General features: G+C 44.3%; 1 protein-coding gene across 4 annotated transcripts in view; it reads left to right on the top strand.

Annotated features, from left to right (window-relative positions):
- Window positions 1-25,264, top strand: part of LRP8 (LDL receptor related protein 8) — a 169,603-nt gene that overhangs the window by 41,829 nt on the left and 102,510 nt on the right. The window contains exon 1 of one of the 4 annotated variants that reach the window (XM_035332682.1): window positions 7,636-7,723. The exons of the other annotated variants lie outside the window; for them this stretch is intronic. Coding sequence (XP_035188573.1) covers window positions 7,651-7,723 — 73 coding nt within the window. The 5' untranslated portion in view covers window positions 7,636-7,650. Of the gene's footprint in view, window positions 1-7,635; window positions 7,724-25,264 lie in introns of those variants that run through there. 4 annotated transcript variants of the gene reach the window in all.

The raw sequence follows: 25,264 nt of genomic DNA, 5'->3' as shown, positions 1-25,264 counted from the left end.
CGCTCTGGAATATGTGAATGTCCCGAACTCCAAGCATTATGCGAGGTTTGGACATGCCAGTGCTTGTCAAGTGCACTCCTAAATTGGCTGGAGAGAGCTTTTATGTTCTGGCAGCTTCCTCTGTACAGAAATACAGAGTGAAGCTGGAGTTATTTTTTAATGAAGGATAAATTAGGAAAGTGATAATGTGCTGAAATGGTTTATGGTATTTGCAGGTATAGGCAAAAAAAATGGGTGAGAAAAACTTGAAATAGTTTAAAATCTACAATATGGGGTTGTAGTGGGCATAACTAAAACCAAGCGTGGTGTCAAGCCAGGCCATCAGAAGAAGACAACAGAGGGCCAGGTTAATGGCATCTGTTGCTGTTGGGTCATGATTTGACAACAAGCGTGTATGGTAGAGAGGTTTTTGAAGTTAGGACATGACTGCTTCAAAGCCCAGAAGAAGCTGCAGTTGGCAGCTGATGTGGACTTTGAAGACTGAATGAGACATGATTAAAAGCTGCATTTAAACCATTCAGCGCCCCGCACCAGCGTGGTACCTGGTGACTCTGATCGTGTTGTGCCTTGGAAGGAGGGCTGGCAGCAGAATCCTTCCTGGATTTTGGATCCTCACAGTGATGCAAGAAACTAATTAAAAAAAGTGAATGTTGTGGATTTGATTAGCACATGGGTCTTTTAAATGCCTCATTAGTGACCACAAATTGCTTGAGGGAAAATTTGTTTGTGATTTTTAATTACTGGTTTCAGACCAATGACCAGAGCTCCTACCTGCGTGTGACAGCAGTTGGGTGCTCCCTGGGCCCCCCAATTTTGTGTAAAAAATGAATGCATTGCCTCTGCTTCCCAGGGGCACTTGGGACACAGTCACTAGTGGTTGCAAATCCCTCATACAATTGAAAATAACCTGATAGAAATAACAAGACTTCCGTAATTCCATGGGAAATTTTCATGTTTAGGACAGGAAAGATGCTTTGAGATGTTTTGAGAATGGCAATACTTAGTGGATAGGGCAGAGTGAGTACAGAGTGGAAGAAGGGGAAGCACGGGAGGCAGCTGATGGTAGGAGAGTGGGAAGGCAAGTGGAAAAGTAGACTAGATTATGTAATGAAATACATCATCAAGAAAAAAAACAGAAGTTGGGAAATAAAAGTATGTTGGTCTTGTCTTTTAAAATATTCAGACGGGCTGTAAAAAGCCCTAGGATCTGTTTCAGGGAGCTGCCTAGCACGGGTAGAAACAGATGTAGAAACAAATCTTTTGTGGGTTTAGTTTAGATTAATTTTGCTGTGAGTTGTGTGGTGTGTGGGGTTGGGGTATGGTAGGAAGAGAAAGTGTGTGTTTTGCTTTGTTTTAGTATGAAGTGTTTCACTGCAGACTGCCACTGCTTGGTGTCACAGCTGGTGGAGCTCTGTTCATGCCCTTGAGCAGTGGCATCAGCCTCCATATGCTCCTGATGTCACAGGTGAAACAGGCATTCATGCTTCCCCGTGCTCTGATGCTCGTTTTTACAGTGTCACAGTTTTTTCCTCTCCTGATGAAGTTATCGGCGGCATCACAAAGCTCTCTGCGTCTTTCAGCCCTTAGGGAAGAGTGGCCCAGATTGGAACCAAAACCTGTGTGCGCTGACAGCACAAGGTGAGACACCATCGGGTTAAAGCCTGCTCACGTTCATCATCTTTTGGGAAGCCTTTGAATTCCCAGGCCAGCACTTCTGACATATATCAGGTACAGAATCATAAATAAACAATTGACATAGGCCAGGGAACTTCAAAGCTCTCAGTACAACCATAATAGGTTCTAGTTTGATAAATAAACCATGTTGATAGAGTCTAAAGGACTCTTAATCTTTTTTTTCCTTCTATCTTAGATCAAAGCTTCCTCACTGAACTGCAGCCTGTCAACTCTCCCTACCCCTTCCCTCCCCATGCATCCCCTGTTCATCTCTCCGTATGAACATCGTTACCCATGGGACTGGTTTCTTTGCAAGGTGCACTGTATCTCCTAAATGAAATGGATCCTGATAGATGTTTGCATGTGAAATAGGTCTTAGAAGATGGTTATTGATCAGCTTCTTACTTTTAATTGGCATACATAGTCTAGAATGTTGGTAACGCGGATAACTTGTATTTTAGTTACATCGTTAGGTAGCCTGTGTTGCAGCTTTGGACCCACACAATGGAGTTTTATTCCCAGCAAGACCAGGACGCCGGCAGGTGGTACGTGACTTAATGATGTTTGGGCAGCTTGAGAGGGTTGCTGATGCCTTCACCCAGACCATTTGTTGCATGTCACACCACTTGGTCGCCGCCTCACCCTCACCATTACTAAGCCTCTCTTTAAGATATCCTGCCCTCTGTTACTGGACTGAAACCACCAGGGGTTCATCTGAATGTCTCGTGAGTTGGTGACAAGTCCTGTGATAAAATTGCTGTGGTTCCATGCTCCGGTTTTTGTGTTGCCCTTTTCCTTTGTGTGTTGTCTGCAGCAGCAGCAAGCTCACAGTGGGGAGGTGTGGAGGGGAGCAGGTGCCTACTGTGCTGCTCTGTGTAGGCTCTGGGGCTCTTCAGAGACCACACATTGCACAGAAATATCTTGTTTGAGATACAGCCAGCACCAAATTCAGCACTCGGCCTGAGAGGGCAAGGGGGTGAGGGGAGAGAAATGTTGCAGGGACAGGCAGGCTCCTGGTGTCAGCATTTAAATGCTGATATGTCAGGAGCTGGGAAACTGTGTGAGGGACAATTTTCCTGTGACCTGAATCTTAAGGAGGTCTGAAACTTTTTTTAGCAGGTTGATGTATTAATAACAAGCCTATTGTATATGGATGTGGGAGGGTGGCTGGTTTTTGCATGAAGACGTCTTTCTGAAAGCCCTGTGTTAGGCTGGGCGTTGATGCACAAGCATATACTGTACTGCCTCCTGTCCAGAGGAGGAAGCTGCCAGAATTTGCTGAGCTCAAACAATCCCCTTCTTCAAACTCCAGGCAGAAGCCACTGATGGTGTTAGCTTCTTAACGGCTGCATTTACAATGAATCTTGTCACTGAGGACAAATAAAATCTCTAGTGTTGGGCTCTTTTTGGTAATCCAGTCTATGAGGAGCTTATCTTTTGTGGAGGTACTGAGACTTCCCTGGGTCTGCTGCAACAGACCCACGTTGAAATAGTGCAGAGCTTGTGCCTGGGTGTTTGGCGCAAAGAATTCGATAAATATTTTAGTGTTTTGCACATCTTGTTGCCAAAAACTGAGTCTAAAAGTGTCTTCCAGGGAAAGGGATCTTTATGCATGCTCATGTTTGATGCAAGTGCTTGTTCTTGCTGTGTGTGGCATAAAAAGGCAAGCTTTAAAATCAATTCTCTCTCCTCCATTAACATCCTCAAAGGATGTCTCTGGTCACATCAGAGGCAATCTGCTCTCTCCATCTCTTTTATTATTATTTGTTCTGTTTAAAACTTCATTGCCTATGAAATTGTCTGTCACCCTCTGCAGAGACCTGCCAGTGTCCTGTTGGTGTATCTGCCTGGGAAGAACAGAAGTTCCTTCTGTTGCGCCCTGCCTGCCTCCCCCTCGGCTGAGGGAGAAGTGGGTTGTGTTTTTATAAAACTTTTTTTTTTTTTTTTTTTTCTAATAAAAGACAACGATTTAAACTACTCTGAAAGTAAGTAAGGGAAATGTGGCTCTGAGAGCAGAGTACTTCCAGCCAGCAGCTTCTGGACAGCAGGGGAGAACAGAGGAAGGAAGAATGGGGAAATTCAGTGCAAATAAAGGTGTGTTTTGGTTAGGCTTCAGACAGGAACTTTGCTGGTCATGCAAGGACATGATACTCAGTAGCAAGCCCTTCATTCATGTATTTTACCTTGTTCTTCATGATGATGTGTTTTTCATCCGCATGGGAACTCTCTGGGTGATAGTGCACTGCTTGGAAAGTAAGAGATGGTGTCATATTAATTCCGATCCTCAAGGGGTTTGTGTTTAACCAGTGAGCTGTCCAATTTGGACCCAAGGCTGATTAACTGCTCCCGTATCATTAGTTCCCTTAAAGCCTGTCCTCATCACTGTATACATCTGAGGAGAAACTGGACGAAGTGAAAGGAGAATTGGCCAGGCTGGTATGGGAGCACTGCTGCTGTGCTGATGGGCTGAGCACGCCACTGCTCGCTCCAGCAAATCTCCGTGGTAAGTGCCTGGCTGTAAGCAGGGGCATAGCCCTAAACAAACACAGGGGAGCCTGCCGAGCTAAAAATTAAGTGCTCTGCTAGACTCCATCTGCAGGACTTGTTTCGACTGTTTACTATTGAGTAAATCAAGCCTGTTCCTGTGGAAGTTAATGGGATCAATGTTGGTGTGAAAGCAGAATGAAACCTCGCATGCTTGAATCCTGCATGCTTAACACAGTCCATTTTTTCCTGTTTCAGGTCTTATTCTCACATGTCTGGCTTCGCAAGTGCATTTCTTCAAATAAGTCACGGATCAAAACTATACAGTGTTATCTGCCAGTGTGGGTGCAATCTGCAATCCCTGTGCTGTTCAGGTAACCTTAGCAAATTGCCGTTCCCTTTGGAAGCAGGGTACCTTGCCATCCTACTGATGTTACAGATTTGTTCTTGCTTTATTTCTCCAGATTATGACTTACATAATGAATGGACTAACAGTTGCTGAATGATTTCCTTATCGGTTTCTTTCTAGAAGCCACACATAGGCAGAAGCTCAAGAAGATAATACGGGATTAAATAATTGTAATGCTGTGGCGTAGTGCAAAAACAGGGGCACTTGCAATATGTGACGGATGCTGTGCAATTAAACCAATCCAGGAGTGGTACAGGGTATAGATGGATGGGTCCTCCCTAACCCTTTTTCTCTGCAATTGAAATCTTCCCGTGGCCCATTGGATAGGTTTGCAAGGACAGAGCTTTCCTGGTGATGCTGCTGTAAGTTGCAGCTGGATTTATTCTGGCGTCACTGAGCTTTGAGCCTAGCTCACTGTGCTGGTGTTTATTAATGCCTTGTGATTGAGTATAGCTTAGTTTGGTATCCCCCATCAGTAAATTTGGCTAAAATTTCACAAATTAGAAATGTTTTGACTCCATTAGCCCCTCTAAAGAGCCCCAGCTCTTTAGATCAACACTGTGTATCTTTAAATAAGCATCCGAGGTTTGGGTTTGGTTTGTTGTTTTGTTTTTCCGGTATCCAGTGGAGCTGTTTGTGCCTCAGCTCGCTGTGACTCAGCATGGGGTCTCACTGCCACTCGGCAGCACGGGTTTACTGCACCCAGCTGGAAGGGAGTTGTCACTGGGAACAGAAGAGCATGGAGGGGGGCTGGAAAAACTCAGGTAATGTTTCACTGCAGTTAGGAATGGGAAAATGAACATAACTGTAAACACCACAATTCTGTAACATCCAGGATTAACCAAAAAAGAGGGAAAAGCCATAGGATGTGGTCCAGCAGGTTACAGCTGTGGGTGCCTGTAATGGAAGTGATTTTCGAAGTTCCTGCTAAACGCAGCAAGGGATATTTTTTAAGCCAAAGCAGCCCTTAAGGAGCTGTACTAAGTGTTGGTTTCCTTGTGGGCTGCAAGTTTCTGCTGTGAGAAAGGAGAAAATTCATCCTCAACCCTCAGTGCAAGTCTGCAAGAAAAAATACATGTGTGGAGACACCGGTCAGTGTGCCTTGTGCCTACAGGAGCCTCCAGGACAGACTCTTGGCAGGGTGTGCCACGAAGTCCTGTGTTGGCCATCACACTGAAGGGGCTGCAGCGGCGCAGCCTCCGGGCTCATTATCTCTTGTGGACAGCGCAGTGTGACAGAGAACGGCTGATGACATCTAACGCTGTCCTTTCGCTTAAAAGGCAGCGTGGTGATTACAGCCAGCCATTTCCTGGAGGCCTCCGGGTGGCAGGGATTAACCAGAGCTAGGCAGCGGTGCCGCATCTCCCGACCAGAGGCTGTGCTGCGGCGCGGCGCTGAGTTACCTCCCCAGCAGCCAGGCCTCGGCCCACAGGCCTTGTGGTGGCCAGAGCTTGCTGTCATCATTAGGTCTGAGGTTCGCTCAAGGAAACCAAATTGTTAATGTATACAGAGAGCATTCAGGGCAACCTCAAAGGATTAAGTATGACTGAATGCGTGTGGTCAGCAGAGCTGTTTACACAGGCTGAGCTCAAGCTCGTGAGCTCCCTGCATGCAGGAGTGGGGAATTTCCTGGGCCTCAGATGCACACGTTGTTCTGCACTCCACAGTGCTGCTCTGATACGTTTGTGGCTAATGTCTCATATGTGGAAATGCCTCTTTTCTTGGGAACTGGAAGGGTTAACTCTAAGCATTAGTGTCCTTTAGAGGTGTGAAGCCCAGCTGAAGGTCTGCAGGAATCTCTAGGGTTTTGTGCTGGGGTTGTGGGCTGAGGCTCAATAAGGTGCACCTGGAGGCAGGCAGAGCTTTGGTAGCAGACTTGCACGTGCTGTTGGAAGGGGCAGACGGATTATATCAAGTTAAATCTTGTTCCTTCCTCAGTGCAGCTTTGCCTGCACGTGATTAGTCTGCTTCAGGACCTATTGCCACACTGCTGAAGACACCATCTATGGCAATTACCAGAACTGGGCACAACACCGTCACTGGGGACAGGTAGGTGAAGCCTTGGTTAGCCACAAGCCTGAGCTGCAACTTCCCAGACTTAATGTGGAGCAGCCTCTGTCGAGGTCCGTCTGAAGTTCCCAGGGATCTGGCTTTGTCAGGGGTTCCTTCTGAGACAATTTCAGGCAACACCTCTTACACTTGGAGCAATTCAGTCTTTGGTGATTTTAAGGGTACTTACCGAGTCCAGCGGAGATGCGTGTAAATGCTCCATCCAGCCCTACCAGGGTGTCCAATGCTGACAGCTCCAAATTGTCAGCGTTTGCCTAACTGCTGCAGTCACCTGGTGCTGCCACACTGTCAGTCAGGGGGCTGCTGACTCCTGAAACAAACGCTGTCCATGTAATTAGTATGTGTAGCAGCAGAAGGTTTTAATTATATGGTTAAATACACAGGAATACAGGATTGTCATATGGGATCAGTCTATTGGCCCTTTGTGGCTGACATCCTGCCTCCAGCAGAAGCTAGTGCTGGATATATTAGCGCACAACACCTAATTTCTTTGTGCTGTCAGAGCAGCACACGCATGCTGTTACAGAAAAATCTCCCTTCTTGCTTTGCTGAAGCCAGTTTGTATTCAGAAGAATAATTCCTCCTCTGTGAACCCTTTCACTCTGCTGCGGTTCAGGTTAACCCACTGACTGTATATTTGATGATGTTTGCTAGGCAGAGGATGTAAGATGAATGAGCTCTGTTATTTTTTCCCTGGCTTTAACAGGAGACTTGGTCTCTGCAGAATTTCCTGAAGTTTGTTTGTGGTTTCGCTATGCCTTTCAGTGCTCTCCTGTACCTAGTGGAAATTCATTTTATAGGTGACCAAGTAGAGCACTTCCAGAGTATTTACGTTCTTGTTACTCTCTTTTTTTTGGCCTTTTCTTGTGAATAATTCTTAAGAAAATCCATCTTGCAGATTTGGGTGATCATTTTAGGTTGGGTTTAGGTTAATAGTGTTTTTTTCTTATTTTTACTTCCCATTTAATTAGGCATTGACTGCTGGCAACTGGTTATACCGTTCTGATCTGGAGATGCCTAAAACAGTAAACACAAGCTGTGTTTTGGTTCACAATGGGTGCGGGAGGTGCTGTGCTGTCTCTAGCAGTGAGTATGAAAGGGATGAAGAGAGCAAAACATTCTTCCTGGTGCCAAAACCCATGCAGGACATACTCCACAGTGCGGACGGTGTTATGTCAGGGAGAACTGCTCTTCATTCCCCACTGTGACTATACTGCCCTCCTCTTGAGCCGGAGGTCATGGAGCAGGTGAATACCAGTCTGCATAAGAAACTGTGTGACCGTCTGTGAGCCTCAGACCAAAGCTCTGCAGCTTCAGACTGACTCGTCAGCTGAGCCGAGGGGCCTTTGGTGTGGCTGCTGCTGAGGTCAGCAGACAAGTGTCTTTTGCGGTAGTTTCTGATAGCTCTCCAGGAGAAATCGGTGACACCTGCGAAAGCTGCAGTCTTGAGCTACAGCTTAAGCCTGTTTAACTGGCACAAGAGCTTTTTCTGAATAAAGTGTTCCCATAGAACTGCCATGGCAGTTCTTGTTTCTCGAGTTATAGACCAATAACGTGTTTATCTCAAATTGGTATATGGAGCTGGGGGGGAGTCATAAACCACTGGTTGAAATGCATGTTATAAAAAGGGCCCTGAAGGCCTCAGGAAGCTGAGATGCTGGCACTGCTTTGGATGTGTGTGCACAGCTCAGCGCAGAGAGGTGCAGGACCTGCCTTCCTGCACCCTGTGGGTCCCCACCTCTCGGTGAGCACATGTTGGAGTGTGCCATAATTCAGCTTAAGTGGGGGGCATTATCTTTAGGTTTTCATTGTGAGTGCTCATAAAGGGTTTAGAGATCCCACTGGACTGAGGGAGAAGCCTAGCAGGAATTTTCCCTATTATTTGACATTCTTCTGACACTAGGATGGAAGGAAAAGAGGGGGCTCTAAAGATTTTAGGTATGATTGGTTTAGATGTGGTTGTGGAAGTTCGTTTCCCCTAATTTGGGAGCTGTTGTTTAGGACTTGAGGTAATAGATACTCTCAGTGTGTGGGGTGTGCTGGAGGCTAATTGATTCGTGGTCAAATTAAACATTGCATTTTCACAGGTGGAAAAAATGACCTTCAGAGGTTCCTGTCCTCCCAGGCCCACCCCTACACTAACCCCACACCTTGGTTCACAGCATCTTCCTGCACCCACCACCACGACCACGTGGTTTGGGGAGGGGGGTGTTTTTTCTTTTTTCTTCTTTGTAAAGCAGCAGCACTGGAGGAAATGTAATCGTGTGATGTTAGGCTCTGCCCTTAGCTCCATCAGTTCCTGTGAGATCTCTCAACAGTGCTTGGAGACCTGTGCAAATGAAGCCATCATCCAGTACTGCAGAGAACATCCTGATTTAATAGGTAAAGATAAGTAGGAAGGGGTAGTATTTAGGAGTCGTATCTCATATCCTGAGAGTAATAGCAAGAGTAACTCTTGCTATATCGATGCATTTCCTTCTTCCCAGGGATAGTGACTTTTTTTTTTTGAGGTGGTGCGTACTAAATAGATCCTGCTATTAGTTGTCTTGCTGGATATTTACAGAAACCCATGAATTACACAGCTGCATGTATAAGTGTAAGGTTTTATATGCAGTCCACATACAGCCTTCCTGCATGCCCTCACAGGAAGGGAAGATGAGAATGAAAGCGTAATGAACATAGCTGGATACTCAATTCTTATTCACAGCATTTTGTAGCTGTAATTCACAAAAGGTATAGAAACTACTTATCTTTCATTTTATTCTTTCTTTGCTCAGAGATTGGTTAACAAAGGCACATTCTCCTTCCCTTTTGTTTGGTTCGGAGACTCTATATCACAGCCATAGGTATTGTACTGGAGTAAAATGGATCTAGCAGAGGCACGGGTTGTGATTAATCTGGTTCAGAACTTCCCCCTTTAAAACCCTGCTTTCAGTTGTCCCAGTTTAGTTCTCCAGACCGCAGAACAGTCTGCATCTGCTTCAGAAGAGATTTTGTTGATAAAGTGAAAGATGATCTATTTATCAGAGACCTAAGGAAAGCACCATCTCACAATGCCTGTGCGTTGGGTCTTCACTGAAGAACTTGAGTCATTAATGACTTGAAATCTGGGATGGCTTTGCATTTGTGTTCAAGATGAGCTTGTAATATCCTCATTAAAATTTGGCTGGGCGTGAATCTTTGTGAATGTCCCCGTAGAAGCATACTTAGATTCCATCCTGGAATTGTAATCTCTGATTTTTATTTTTTTCCCCTCTCCAAATCCTGAGCATAATCTTTGAGGATTTCTGTTAAAAGGGCACTGAAGGCACAGTGAAGAATTGACAATAGGAGCTGTGTTTTGCAGCCTCTGATACTATTTTAATCTAGCTCTTTATCTGCACTTGAAATATCTTACATGTGATCTGAAGCTGGAGATAAAGCTCCCCAAGCTCTATCTCCGTAAAAGGAATTGTACTTCGCTAGAATAAAGAACGTATGACAGATGATTTAGAGGAAAATAAAAATAAAAATCGAGACAGATTTTTTTTGACATTTACATTAGAACTGCACTGTAAAAGTAAACGTCTCCAGTGTGTGTTTCACCTGCTCGTGTTGGGAACAAGCTCATGCTTCTGGCCTGGCAATGGGATGAGTGCAAAGTCCAAAATCTTTTGGGTGGGTCCAAGTTGTAAAGAAATTTTAATAGTTTAGTGAAAGACTTTGCTTTTTTAATAATGGTCGATGTGATTAGAAACATCAAGTAGAGATCATATTGTACATCACTTTCATATAATTTTGGCTGATGATGGCTTACAAAGGATATATCTAAATTAGGCTATTGTGTTCTTTGTCTTTTTTTTCTTTTTGATAAGCGGTGAGACAGCTCTCTGTAAGACGTTCTGCAGCGCCTGCTGGAGAGTATCTTTTACTGCTTTACTGCTAACAAAAGTGATTGTTTGCTGTACCTCCTGTTGTAAGTACGGGGACTGCCACACATCTAGGAGCAACGTAAGAGCAGTGCAGCAGATGTTGCACATCTCTTCACAGGTAGCATAAACCTAATTCTGCTATTAACACTTCCTTCTTGCAGTGTGATTCCTCTGATTCCACAGTAACTTTTTTTTATCACTGTAGTTGAGAACAAAACGAGGCCCCCTGCGTTTGGTGATGAAATAATGATTCCCGAATACAGCTTTTTAGCTCTGCTGGTATTCCCCCACTTATTGACACTCCAATTGTTTGGGAACTTCTGTTGTGTCGGCATGTTCTTCTGTGCACCCCTGTAGCTGCTGGACTGAGGGGCTGGACTGCACCAAAATGCATTTCACAGTTTCATCTATTCCACAGCTGCCGAACTTAATAATACTTAATAACTTACACAATAAGAATTCCTCATCTGCACTCATTCAGAGCTACTCTGGCTGTGCACGATGCGTGCTTAAATGTCAAATCTTACTGCCAGCAGCAGTTTGCTCGCTCTTACTTAGTTCTAATGGCAGTAACAGGTTAATCTGTGGATCTTACCTATTAGAGTTATTATTACTAATTCATTCCACGCTGTATTTAATTTTGGCATGGGATACTAGAAGTAATAAATGTAGCTAAGAGAAGTATCCACAGCTGAGGTAGGAGGATGGACCTTGACTACCAAGGTATTTCTGTAGCACTCCAACTGTCTAGAAATTGTGTGTTAGGAAGTAGCAAGGGAGACTTCTCCATCAGCAAACATGGCCTGGGCACAGAGCTGCATTTTTAAGGCAGATTGTGGTCGTACTCTGAGGCATGCTTGGTCAGATGATTTGGATTTGGGTTTGGGAAAGCAGCTTAATGCTGACTCAAATCGTGAGTCACAGGCCGCGTGTCCATGGCTGGTGTGCGTTGAGCCGCTGAAAGCGTGTGGTGCCTGCAGGACACGGGTGAACCCGGGAAGGAGAATACAGTTCGTGCAAGGGGAGGTGGGCAGCTCCGGCAGTGCAGGAACAGCCAAGGAAATGTTGACAGGAACATAACAAATGCAGGTTGCCTAACCCAAGTTTAGGAGAAGGGGTTGAGTTTTTGCACGTCCCCATCACGCAGGGTTGCAGAGGGCTGGAGAGCAGTAGTAGGAAGGGTGAGGATGTGGGACAAAATTGGATCGGTGTGACATGCAGGAAGGCAGAGGGATATGTGGTGGAGATTGAGGGGCTTTATGGGAAAAAAAGCAGGAAGAAAACGTGAAAAGCATAATTTTCTGAACATTGAATTCAGTCTGAAACCAGCCTTCCAGACTTGGAGGCTCACTTTTTATGATCCCTTGGCTTTAGCCTGAATATAATCAATCCTCCCTTCCTCACAGAAAGCACTGGGTTTTGTATCAGGTCACGGAAAGTTGATGACTGCCAGTGTGTTGAATACTTCACAGCTCTTTGCCTTGGTGTAGCAGCTTAATTCAGGGGTCACAGAAGTAAAAACAGTTCAGTGCATCTGAGAGTAAGCACCTAATGAAGGCGATGATGTCCCCAAAGTCCAACCATGTGGACTTGGCCTTGTGTTTTTGGTGAACCCGACATGCAGCCGACCTTTTTACTTTGGCACTGTATCTGCTGTACGTTGTTTCCCTGCACTAAGGTAAAACCTGGTCTTTGGTCTGAGAGTTGTTTGGCGGCTGGGATGCTGAAGGGAACAAAAGGGATGCCTGGGGAACAAAACCAGACCTTTGTGTGCCAGGGACTAGCCAAGTCATCTGGATCCCTCCAGTGCTGGGTTATCTTACCAGCATTACTTACTTACCCTCGTAAGTTTTAGCCCCATTTCCTGGCTGAACGAGAGCTGCTGTGGGGGAGGCATGCTCTGAGGTGCTCACAGCACCCTCACAGCAGACACTCACCAAACAGCTCCTCCATGCTCTGGTTATGCTCCCAGCTGTCTCCTGTGCCCACTGCAGAGCCCCCACACCGTTTGGAGTGTAACCCTTAATGAGCCACTCATTTGCCTTGTACTTTGGAGGAGCTCCTGATGAGTTACGGCCCATCTGTGCTGTCCTGCAGACTTACTGCCTGCGGTCTCTTGCTCTGCACTCCCTTTTTTTGGGAGGTCAGGAAAGGAAGTGTGAATGATTTTCTTGCTTGGCTCTTGAGATGGTATTATCTTGTTTTATTGCCCTCTTTGTTGTACAGAAAATAAATCGGGTGATTTCCACTTTGCTTTCCTGGCCTCTCCAAGCAGAAGACAGCTGGGCTTGCCTTTCCCTAGCAGCTGGGGTTTGAAACAGCGCGTTTCACACTGCTGTAGTGACTTGATGATAACAAGTCCCAGGTGCCACAGTGATGGACACGAGCATCCCTCCTGAAAGCAGAGGCTCATGTAGCTGAACTGCAGTTCCCGTTGCGATTGTAGATGCCATCCAGATTTCTTGAAATCATGTCATGGGAGTGTTTATAAGGCAGAAATTGTCAGCTCGCTATGAAGTTCACTGAAAGTGTAGAAATAATAGAGTAAAAATGTATTATTAATACTGAGATTCCTGGATACAAATGGAAACCACTTGACAGTTTTCAAGCGTGCTGTGAGTTTTGGGCAGAGAAAAAGAGCAGAAAACTGCCAGGGAGGGAGTGAGGGGGAGATGTGTAAATCAAAGAGACATCGCAGGTTGTGGTGGTTACTGTGAGACAGAATTAAAGATGCGCTCTCTGCTTCAGGTGACAACGTGGAAGATTTGTGTTTAATGCGTTACAGGCTCTCGTGCCACGAGCAGTGACCCCTTCCTGCCAAGAAGTGACAGCGAAACGCACCCAGGATGCTGGCTGTAAGGGATGCAGCAGACAAATGGGTGAGATGAGAGCGGAGGGCAGCACCACAAGGCATGTGCTAGGAGAGGAGGTGCAAGCTTAGTAAAGACAATAGGAGGCCTCCATAGGAAGGATGGGATAGGAAGAATCTCATCTGCCCTTTGATGCCCATGAAACATAAACAACTAGATGTTACCAATGTTGTGTGCAGAAAGGAGGGCAGAAGTTTAACAGGGAACTGAAGGCAGCTGCTGTGCTGCAGAACCAGATGTAAATGCCTTCCACCTGTGCTGGTAAAGTCCTGCCTCACAGATGCCCCCAGTTCTTCGTCATGACAGTTCTTCCCCTTTCAATGTCTTTAAGACACCACTAGAAGTGCAAAGATCCCAGTAAAAGCTTACTGCTCTGTTCCTGGTGTCCTCATGGCTCCTGTGAAATCCCTTTTATTCAGTTCACGTGCTCTGCTCTCAGCTTTTGCTTTAACATGGATGAAGGTTGAACATTTTCTTCTGTCTTGCTGTAAATTGTGACCTAGTGATACCCAGCACAAGTGGGAGACCAACCTCTTGGCTGGATGAGTTTCACAGGAACATTTGAGGTGGCACTAATGAATGCTGAGTAGTACCCCTAGAAACCAAGCTGGATTTCTTTCACTGGGGTATCACTGGTGGCTTCGCTGGAGCTTGGTCGTGATTTGCCCTGCAGCAAGTAAGAGCAGTCCTCGGCCTGAGAAAGCAAGCTGAGCGAAAGCTACAGCAAGAGAAAAGCGACCCTGAGAGAAAACTGCTAATTATATATTTGTACCCTGTTGCATTATAGATGGCATCATCCACATTAGCCACTATTCATGAGCATTCCCCAGGGCCTGAATTGCTTCTGGACAAGGAGAAGAGTCTGGGCCTTTTATAGTGGCTGCCTAGTGAAGTTACAGAATGAAATATGTGCCATGTAATGCTTTTGGACAAATTCAGTGGTTCTTAGCTGCTTTTGCCTGCCATTTGTCTTCTGTAGCCCTAAGTAACTCCTGTAGCAGACAACAATTACAAGACCAAAATAAAATCCTGGACAGAGGACAAGAGTGATCTGCCCAAAGAGGGCAGGAGCGGAGCACAGCATTTCCTTTGTGGAGGAGGAGGGAGGTTAGTCAGTAAATTCCCAAAGAAATTTGTTCAAGTCTTTTGCTTTAAATGTTGGCAGGTGGCTCAGTTGTCTGTGTGCACAACTGGGAGCCAGGATTAGTGTTGCGAAGTTGTTCTGCTCAGTGATCCTTTTAAAACATTATTGAGGCCCCAGCACTTATTCTTTGGTACCTCTTAGAAGGCGAGATTTATCCCAGATGAGAGCTGGTAACAGATCGAGCGAAGTCTGCTCGTGCTCCGAGGGTAGGAAGGGAGTGGGCAGAGGCAAGTGGGAAAAGAGGCACTCTGAAGAAAGGCGAGAACAAGTTATTTTCCGTAACTCTTCTCAGATTAAATCAGCACTGCATTTGAGAGCTGTAGGTTAGTGCCGAGACGTGAACATGGCTGGCAGCTTCAAACCAACTCAATGTACACCACAGCTTACCTTACTGTGAGAGGTGATCTTCTGGGAATCTGCTTAGGATTGGGTTTGTCATGAGGTGTGTTCAGCTGCTTGGCTTTGTTTTCCTGGAAAAAACAAGACTTGTATGCACTTACTCCTGGCATATGGGTGTCTGGTTTCTTTAATTGTGGAATTATTTTACTGCCATTTGAATGAAGAATGGAGGTCTCAAAGCTGTAAGGAAGTAGGTCTCCTGCCTCTGTCTTTTTTGTGTGTGTGTGGTGGCAAGGGTACAGATTCTGTGATGTCCCAGCGTGATCACCTTCAGGTCTCAAAACGCACTGAATTCATCTGTGGAACATCTACACCAAATTGATTGGCAACTGAGCTCTGAGAAGTGCAGGAATCGTGAAATCAATTCACTGTCACAACAAAGCAAAGTTCTTGTTCCTGAGCACTGCTCCACATCCCCGTGGTGAGCAATCAGTTTTACCCCAGTCAGATGTGAGCTCATTTTGCAGTGAGGAATGATGGTGTTCTCTGTGGTGGTCAGTCCTTCAGCTCTGCTTCCACAAATCACAGGCTGGGTGAGGAGAGCAGGTAGTAATGCACAGGACGGAGTGCTGGGCTTCCCCCTTTGGCATTGCCTATTTGAGACCTCCAAGACTTTGGGAGAGAAACATGTACATATAATATAAATTTTAAATTCAAACTGTAGCTGTGTGCCTTTATCTTTTAGGTGTTAAACTTCCCTGCAAGGAGCCTGCAGAATTTGCATGTGTTAAATGCAAACTGTCCTCGGCACCGTGATAGTGTCACAGTCTGGTCTCTTGTAGGGGTACCGATGCCGATGTTCCTGTAAGACAAGAAGCCTCACAGTGTGCCTTCATCTAACTTGTCAGCAGTTCATCTGATAGACTGCATTTTATACTGTGTTGTCTTCAAACCTGGACAAAGCACAGACACAGTTTAAGCTAATGCCTCATTTTTATTTATTTAAGTCCCATGCTGCCAACCTGACCCATTTTTTCCATTCTACCGACTGTTCAGATCTCGCAGATTAATTAGTCAAGGAAGGCACAGCTGATCCTGGAGTGAAATCCATACCCACACATTCTGCCTCTCTGTGCTCCAACCTCTCTTTTTTTTTTTTCCTCCCCTTTCTGGGATGTAGGCTGTTGGTATTACACTGTGCTGTAATAGACCTGACTAGCCATTATCATCAGCAGTGGGTACCAGCTTAAAAACCCAGTCATCAAAGAACAAAAATGCTGGCAGCTAAATCGAGAAATCCAGCCAGGAGGAAAACGACCCAGAGCATCAGCCAGACGGCTGTTACTCCCTGCGCAGAAGAGGAGGACCATGCAAGACGAGTCAACTAAATGTTGTCTGACATTTAAAAACAACTGTTCAGTAGTATTTGAGAACGTCAGAAAGCCTATCCTAATGCAAATTGCTGTCAGTGCACCTCAAAATGACCACAAACAGGCTGAATTCCCCTATCCTCTCACATGTTTGTGTGTGTGTATACAGGCAGCTGATTGTTCCATGTTTTACATGGGGGCCATGTCTGTTTATTTATTTGAGCCCTAGGAAGTCTTTAAGCTTGCTTGCTTAAACCTTGGCAAATCCTGTTACACCTGAGAGTCATTGAATGTGCCATTTGTGTTCACATACCAGTGAATTTCATTTTTTTCTTCCCCCCTTTTTTTTTGTTCTTTGAAAATGTTATTAACTAGAGCATTAAATGCTGGCCTCCAGCAGGGCCTCTCCATATGCTTACAACAAATGTTTTCTCTGTAGAAGGAGGATGTATATATGTATGTGAGAGAGCACGCAGATATAACGGGGCAGTTCCCAGCTCCAGTCTCCCTGGGAGGTGAAACCCAGGCACTCAGAAACGCTTATCAGCTCAAGGAATTCAGATGGAAACAGATTGTAACATCTCTCAATGCACCTTTCACCCGTGGCGAGAGGAGCACTGCAAGCACACAGCCGGATTTTTCTCCCTTGTGATGCGTGAAGATTGGCCTATCTCCTGGGGGAAGGCAGAGCGCTGCTGAGTGTGGCAGAAAGGCTTTAGCAGGCAGGTTGGCCTTCTAAATTGACTTGCCCCTCTCCACTCTTCAGCCAGTCCCGAAGTTTTATGCTCAAATCATGCTGCTTACCAAGCGACGGGATGAAGACCATCCGCATTTAGCAGCCCTGCACATCTCTGCTTCTGGCCATGGCTGCGTGGAGGGCTCTGAGGTTCCACTGCTAGCTCCGAGCTGCAGCATTCCCAGCAAGCATCCCTCTTGTGGGGGAAGCAGGGTTAGAGTCATTGAAAGCCGCTCTTCTAATGCAATTCCTATGATTATCAGTAGCACCTGAGCTTTACCGCGTGATTCTCAAGAGTCAGTACCTTGTAGATTATAACTGTTCAGGTAAAGGCAGAGTTGATTGGAGCCATTTTGAACTGAATGTAACAAATAGTAATGATATCCCCATTTTGACTTGTAAATAATTCATAAGCTGACCCTCATTTTATAGACATGTGGTGTTCACCACGATGTGCTTTGAAGGTCTTATTTTTATCTAGCGCTTGTGCTCATCAGCTGCTTCACCTTCATAATTTGTTCTGCTGTGGCTGTCACCCAACAGGCTTCGTATTGTTTCTGCTTCCTGCTCAGCAATTGAAATTTAAATGGAGAGAAGCAAATAGAGTAACAAATAATATGCTTTGGTACACGTTTTCATGAGGAATAATTGTTTGAACTAAAAGCTTTCAGGATTCATTAACTACTGGGCGTTTGTGGGAATGCTATCAGAGCGCCCTTATGAATAATGGAAGGTGAGTGACTATTGCATGCTGATCTCTGCCCTTTTAGACGCTGCGAGCGTTTGTGACCCTAATCGTGTACATCGTAACATCTCCTGATTCAGCTCCTCACTGTTGCAAGGAGGTGACTGGAAGGGATATGATCTAATTCTTTCTCCTGTGGTGGTTTGTAAATAGATGTGAAACAAACAGTGCTTAAAATTAAATTTTGCACGTTCTATTTATTTATTTTAAATGGAAGAACTTTCCTCTGACTTCACAGACTACCCTAGCAAATGTTTTGTCTGACTCCAAGGTGGGGATGGGCAATAAAAGGTGCAGCCGGTGCTGTAGGCCATGTGTGAGAAATCTTTAGCTCAAACAATTTGTTTGGCAAAGCTGTAAATGATAGAAAGCGCCATCCACAATCCGTACGCTACATCTGACAACGTTCTGGTTTTATCAACGTGCCTTCGGGAAGGCAATGCTAGTTAATACACTAACTATAAATTATGTAGGCCATCTCAAACAAGTTCAAGTAAAAATAACTCTATACTGTAAAATACCCACTTGTGTTCACAAGTTTTTACATATGTTGCAGAGAAACCGCCTTAGTGTTCCAAACACATCGAAAGATGAGGCAAAATGTAACCCAAAGCTAGCAACGTCTGCCTATATTACTGTTTATCTGGGCGGTATTGATAGCTATATGTAGTTTTATTTCAGTTTTCCTCAGAAATTCCTTCATGTTACCTTGTTGATAGTTTGCAAAGGCTGCCTGGCCCTAGATCTGAACCGGGCCATGCTGCTCCAGCCAAAATAGAACTGGATTCGGCTAGGACTGGTGTCTGAGGAGGTTTTGCAGCATATCTGGGGTGTTAATATCCTGGGGGTTTCAAGCAGTGTGAAGCTGGAAAAGGGGCAGCTGAGGGGTGGGACAGCGATAGCTCCTGGTCATGCCCAACCCCAAGGCATGTTCCCCGTCCACTTTGTAAGCAGGCAGGAACTGATAAAACCGGGACAACCTTTGGACACTTGTGCTCTTTCAGGATAATCTAGAAACTAACCAAGCTAACTGCATCATCTCTTGAGTTCCTGTCAGATGTTACCAATTATTTTTCTTACATTAACAGCATCCTCTATTTGTCACCTCAGAACAGTCACAGCCCCCTCTTCCCCAACGTGTCACTTCTGCTGTGTTGGTCCTGTTGCCTTGGTCTGCAAGTACCTGAAGAGATTTGGTTTCACCTGGGACACAATGCTCCTTGAGCCAGGTTCACTCGGGGCTGTTAGGGTGGGGGGCTTTCTGTCCTGGGCCCAGCCTGGCATCACTCCGGCTCTGTAGCCTCTGCCTTTCAATACTGTGTGTCGGTGCTGCTCAGACTCTTTAATAGCTGATGGTCACCGTTCTGCACGATGCCTATGGGGAAGTGTTTTCACCTATTTATCTTCCAGCTCAGTTTTCTTGGCTGTTCTGTCGTGATAGACAGCGGATTCTGCTTGACAAGCCTAGCCAGGTCAGTACTTCGCGTGATCAGGGCCTGTGCTAACCAGTTGGTCGGGCGCTTTTCCAGCAATTGTTTCCTGACTGCTTCGATAGCTACCTCGTTACATCTCAGTATTTAATGGCTTATGAAGCACGTGAAATTTCATCATAACGTCAGGACTCATTTTCATAATACCAATTTGCAGTAGCTAGATAACTCTTAATTTTCTTTTTATCACTATAATAATTGTTCTAGAAGGTTAATAACTAGTCTGGCAGCACCAGCAGTGCATTAGCAGCTGTTTCTTGTCAAAGTGCCTGTCCTTCTGTCTGTCTGGGCCCGCTCTTGCCCTGAGTAGGTGTGCAAGCAGCCCGTGGAGGCAGTGCATGTGGAAGTCTTTCTTGCACGTTTATGGGTTTTCTCACGGGTGAGAGCAGAGCTGTCACCTGTGTGATTGCATGGGATTTGCTTGTTGTGTCACGGGTAGGTAGTTCCCTTTCTCCCCCTTCCATCCCTTCGAAAGTCTGAATTTCATTTATCAGCTTAGTGTTGCGGAGTCTACTACCAGTCCTGTAGCAATGACTGCAGATTTATTTTCTCCTGGAAATGATGTTATACTTCTAGTCTGAACTTCACTTCAACTTAAAGCCAATGGAGCATGGTAGTCTCACCTGTTTTGTTCTTCACATCTTCACAAGCTGCAAAACCTGATCTTTCTTATTTCTGTAAGAAAATTATTTCTGTATTTCTTGTAATCTGTTAAGGAAAGCAAGTTTATAAAAAGATCCTGTCAAATTAACCAACATTGATTGTCTTAAAATTAAAGATGAGTGTAGCTCGCTCTCTTAGATTAGTTAGAACTGATATCAGGCTGACAGATCAATAAGCACTAATTTATTGTTTAAATCCTGCCGTAACATTGGCTTTCTCTGAGTCTCCTGAATGATATGAGAATTCTGAGGCTTAATGAAGATAAGCAGTAATTCTTTTACTCTCTCCTCAGACAGTTCTCTTAAACTCTTGAGTATAGGTTACTGCCTTAAACAGATTAAATTTAATAACTGCTGTTAAACGCCCTTGTGATACTTGTTAAAAATGAAGTATTTTGTTATCTTATGCTATGGAATGGAAAGTATTTTGGAGCGCATTCTACATTATTGTTGTCACTTTTAGCATACTTTCGATTGTCCTTAGTCCTTAATTTTTCTGGAGAATTTCTTCTTGAATGATCTGGTTTTGAGTGTTGCTTTCAAGAGTTCCTGCCATGTATTTATTGCTATCAGCTTTTCTTTTTGCTTTTTCTCCCTTCTGTGCAGGTTGATTTTTTTGAAATAAGTCTGTAGTTTCATTGACTAGGAAATAAACACCTGATAAAATGTTCCAGCCTTACATATGAGGCAAAGATTGTGGCTTGTTTTTGTTTGCAAGCAGTCTTTCAAGCAAAGCGTTCCCTGTATTCTGAACCAAGTTAATGCACATTTGTTGTCAGCTGGCATAGGAGTAAGTGCTGCTTTATTATTAAAAACATGCTGAGGGTGGCGTGTATGTCCTATGGTTGCTAATAACCGTTTCATTATTAATTTTCCAGTGATGTGATTTAGTAACAGCCCTTTACCACAAAGATAATGTAGCTGCTAAATTATACCTAATTTACGTGTGCACTTCCAAAACCGGTGAAGTTGGAGCATATTTTATAAAGAAAAGCACATTAGAGAATAAAAATTAGTTTGGTTCTTGTGACTGGGAGGGAATGCTTGTGAACATTCCATGCTTTTTCTTTATTTTCATTATCTGGTTTCGCACTGCTCCCCCCGCGTGTCACCTGGGCTCACAGGGGTATCGCTGACTCACTTCTCCTTTGGGGGAGGTTTCTGAGCTGTGATTCTTGGTTATGGATTAAGACATTTCGCTGCATAACTGCATCAACATTGCTCAATACTTAGCAACAAGGAGAGCTCCTTCTCTCTCCAGTGTTTTTAATGAAACAGAAGTTTCTTGTTGCCATCTAATAGGTTTAAATACAATTAAGAGGAAATCCCTTCCATTTCAGTTAATCAGATTTTTGCTACCCATGATAACGTAAGCCTGCTAGTTCTGACAAGTTCGGAGGGAGATGAGACCTGCGTGTTTAATTTTAAAAGGGCCGAAAAAATGTGTGAGAACTTCCTTTGTGGCTCTTAAAAACAAGAGGGAGGAAAAAAGACACAGTAATAAATTTGCTTCCTTTTACAGCTCATCTGAAAGCAGAATGCATAAGAAAAATACATACACACTAACATGATTATATATTTTTTTCAAAATTTATTTAAAATATCTGTTTGTGATCTTATTTATTATTTTCGAGACCTATGGCAAGAATATTGTTTGACAAACACTTTTTTTTTTTTTTTTAACTACTTCCCTAAAGAGCACCCTGGTAACTCTCCTGGGATTTACCATACTGCTGACTGCGGGAAGAAATTTACTTGCAACCTAGGCAATAAGTTAAGAACAAATCCCAAGTGACTGTGGGAACTGCTGACTCTGAATTGCCTGGAAACAGCACGTTTGGAGCATTTGGGGATTTCTTCTGGTGGTATGTGGACACTGAGAGCTTGTTGGGTTTGGGAGCAGAGGGAATCCGGGGCTCAAGAGGCTTCCACAGCAAAGCTTCAAACTGCCTCTGCCTTGGGCGATCAATAGCTCAAGACTGGCAGCTCTTTTGTAAATTGCACGTAGTTGGCTCTAGTTTTATAGGGAGGACTGTCTGACACTTCTGATTTTAAGACAAACTTTCCAGTGTTTTAACATTTACCAAACGGTGACCTTCTGGCCTGACCTTTTCTGTGTGTACTGTATGCGTTTTTCAAGTTTTTGTTTCTTTAATACGTACAGATTTTTAGTTAGAACAAGTTAGAGACTGGTGGGAGAGCACTATAAAATGTCACAAGTGAATTGGCAGCTTTGCATTCAGTGGAGAGACCGGATAGTGTTTGCTGAGGATCAAATACCAGGTATGGAATTAAAATGCAGAGAAAGAGTCAGTAACTCCCCCTTCTGTAAATGAGACACAGCTGCTAGGGAAGGAAAGTGGTCCAGGAATATTAAGCCCATATAATACGCAGATACACAGGGGAGCTCAATTAAGGTTGTTCAGGAAATCTCGCTTGACAGATTGCGTTGACTGTGTGATTTTTATAAACTTGGTGTTCTTTTAGAACAGTAATTGTGTGTTTTCTGAAGCTATGCACGATGGATATCCTTGCTTCGGGGGAACCTGCAAGCAAGAGCCGTGTGATGCATTCAGCTCACATTAGGACAGCTCTTCCAGGATGCTGATCTCGCTAATAGTGCAGCCTGAACAGTGCTGCAGGGCAGCACGGGCAAAATTCACACTTTGGGTGCACGTGGCCCTCTGGCTGTTGGGAGAGGGCTCACTGCATGCTCGGTCCTGCCTGCTTCTTGCTGAGCCTCGCAGTCTCAGCACTGAACTTTTTCAGGCAGGACGATGTTCGTGGAAGCCTGTGGGTTGTGGGCAGTGGTGGGAGTGCAAAGCAGAAGCAAATGCTGGGCTGTCTCTGAGATGGCTGCAGCCCTGTGGGTTATTTGAAGGCTGCCCTGTCCTCCTTTTATAGATTTTCTTAACCTGCCAGCTGGAAGGGTAGTGAGGGCAATAGCCTTTCACTTGTTAATGAGAGTTCTGGCACTATGGAATGACACCGAATGGCAAAAAAGCATGGCACTGTGACACCTCAAGGACTGTGCTGGGCTCTGTGGGACACAGCAGTAGGGAACTGTCCAGATTTCACTCTTGAACTCCATCCATGGAAATTGGGTGTCAGTACATGTGCAGGTAGAAATACACGTTCATACATTGTGTTTTGAAAGTGTAGGTGGTTACTTTCCTTAATATAATAGAGTTTTCTCCCTACATATTCCTACAGAGGAAAGTAATTTGCTTATGATCCAGTATGCAAAATGTAATCTTTCAAATGGTTGATATCTTTATTCTTATTTTGGTTTGTTTTCCAAACTAGCATTTTGATCTGGATGCCAGTTGGCATTCTGCATGGGGGAACAGAATCATCAGCTTTGTCAATATTTTATCCTGATGTGTTTGTTCAATGTAAGTTGAAATAAATTGTCACTTTCTTTCCTCCACAAAACCAATTACAATTCTGTCATCTGTTTAGGATTAATATTACTACATTTATCCCTCTTTCCAGACAAGTATTCCATTTGATACACAGGTATTCCAATTCAGGCTACATGTATGCTGAGGTTTCATCAATTTCTATTAAATCACTGTAGCTAATTGTTATAAAAAATTATGTACATCTCCTTAATTTGAGTTAAATGTGGCTTATATTGATCAAGCTTGACTAATTTCCTCCCTGGACATAATTAAAATACTGCAAAATCAAGATTACAAGTGTCCAGTCACTATATAATACTGAGATATTATTGGGGGCTTCATATAAACTTTTAAAACCCTTTAGACAGAAAAATGTTGAGAACCTTTGGTGACACGGAAGGTGGTGGGGATGGGAGAGATCAGGAATGTACTCACACAAGGAAATTTATGCCTAGGTTTTAAATAGCAGCTACTTCTTGAATTCTGTGGGTGTTTTGAGTGGAATGACTGTGCCGATGGTGGGAAGGGCAGGGTGACTACGTATGTGCTCTTTTTCAGGCTCAGCGTTTGGTTATGATTTGGGGGTAATAGGAAAGCAAATCTAAGCAAAGGCATTGAAACCAGACAAGGATTTCAAATGTTACCAGAGTCTGAGGATGCTGGGCTTTTCTCAATAAACAATGTACGTGCTAGTTGTGGGGTTTGTCGCCTTCCAAAGATACCTCACCTTGTCAGAGCTGCCACTAATTGTTGTCCCCTTGTACCGCCGTGTGCTGCAGTATTTCTCCCCAGGACCTCTGAGATGCACGGAGCGCTAAGCAGGAATTTGTCCTATTATGCAGTATTGATTCATGTAAACAGTGAACAGGAAAACGCTGAGAGACCCGAAGGCTTTTGCAAGGACTCACTTCTGTCAGACTCCATGGGGTTCTGGGACTTGCTCTCTTTTCCTTCTGGCTGAGTTTAACTCCTTGGTAGTTACATTTTTGCTGGGAGTTCAGCAGGTACCAGATGTGGCCATCAGCCCTGCATTCATGTATAGTTTTATGAGGTTGTGCTGAAAATCTCCATCAGCCATGGAGATTTTCCTTTTGCATTTAGCGAGATGGAACAAGAAGCAGGTAAAGTTTTCAAGAAAATAGCAAGACGTAAATTAACCATCCGCTTCTAAAGCGATTAAAAAGTGATCTAAATACTGCTGTGAAAAAAGCAGCTTTCTCTAATCTGTACACACATTGGAGAATACTTGTGTTTGGTTCAGGAAGGCACTCAGCGTGAACTCCAGCCTACCCAAACAGTCCGGGAGCTGGTGTTACCCTGAACCGTTCATGTGGCAAATTAAAAAGGCTGGTGGACGGCTGATACGGTTCTGAGGACTCAATAAAACGTATTACCTGGGAGGCTGATCTTTCTATCCCAGTGACACGTGTGGTTAATTTTGCAACAGCAGGAAGAGCTAAGGAAAAAAGAATTTAAGTATTTTGAGGCTCTATTTTAGTGGAGTAAAAGAGCTAATTTCTGCTTCCATACACGCAGGATTAAGTGGAAATCTCCCCTCCATCAGCCTCACAAAAAGATGTGGTCTTCCTGCTGGTAGGTCTACTTGTTATGCTAAAATGGTGATGGAGGTGTGAATATCTTAGTGTAAAACCGTGAAAGGGCTGAATAAATGGGAGTGATGTGATTTGCATCATCGGGGTATGAATTTATTGGTTTTACCTGGAAAAGAGCCTCCTTTCACTCTGGTGTATTAACAGTTGAGAACCGTACAGGGGGCCTTCCGTGCGAGTTAGTCGATCTCATAAAAATTCTCAGAAGGTGGTTTAAAAACAGCAAGCGCTATCATGAATATTTTTTGCCTGTAATTTTTTTCAAAACTGGTTGGTGTTCACTCGTGATTCTCTGGGATAGGAAACACTAAGGAGAACTTTGAAATCCCAGCATGCAAAGTAAGGC

The sequence above is a fragment of the Oxyura jamaicensis genome, chromosome 8, assembly GCF_011077185.1.
Source record: "Oxyura jamaicensis isolate SHBP4307 breed ruddy duck chromosome 8, BPBGC_Ojam_1.0, whole genome shotgun sequence".
NCBI classification, from domain to species: Eukaryota; Metazoa; Chordata; class Aves; order Anseriformes; family Anatidae; genus Oxyura; species Oxyura jamaicensis.
The sequence above is the reverse complement of the archived record's forward strand: the minus strand, read 5'-3'. Positions and strand labels throughout refer to the sequence as shown.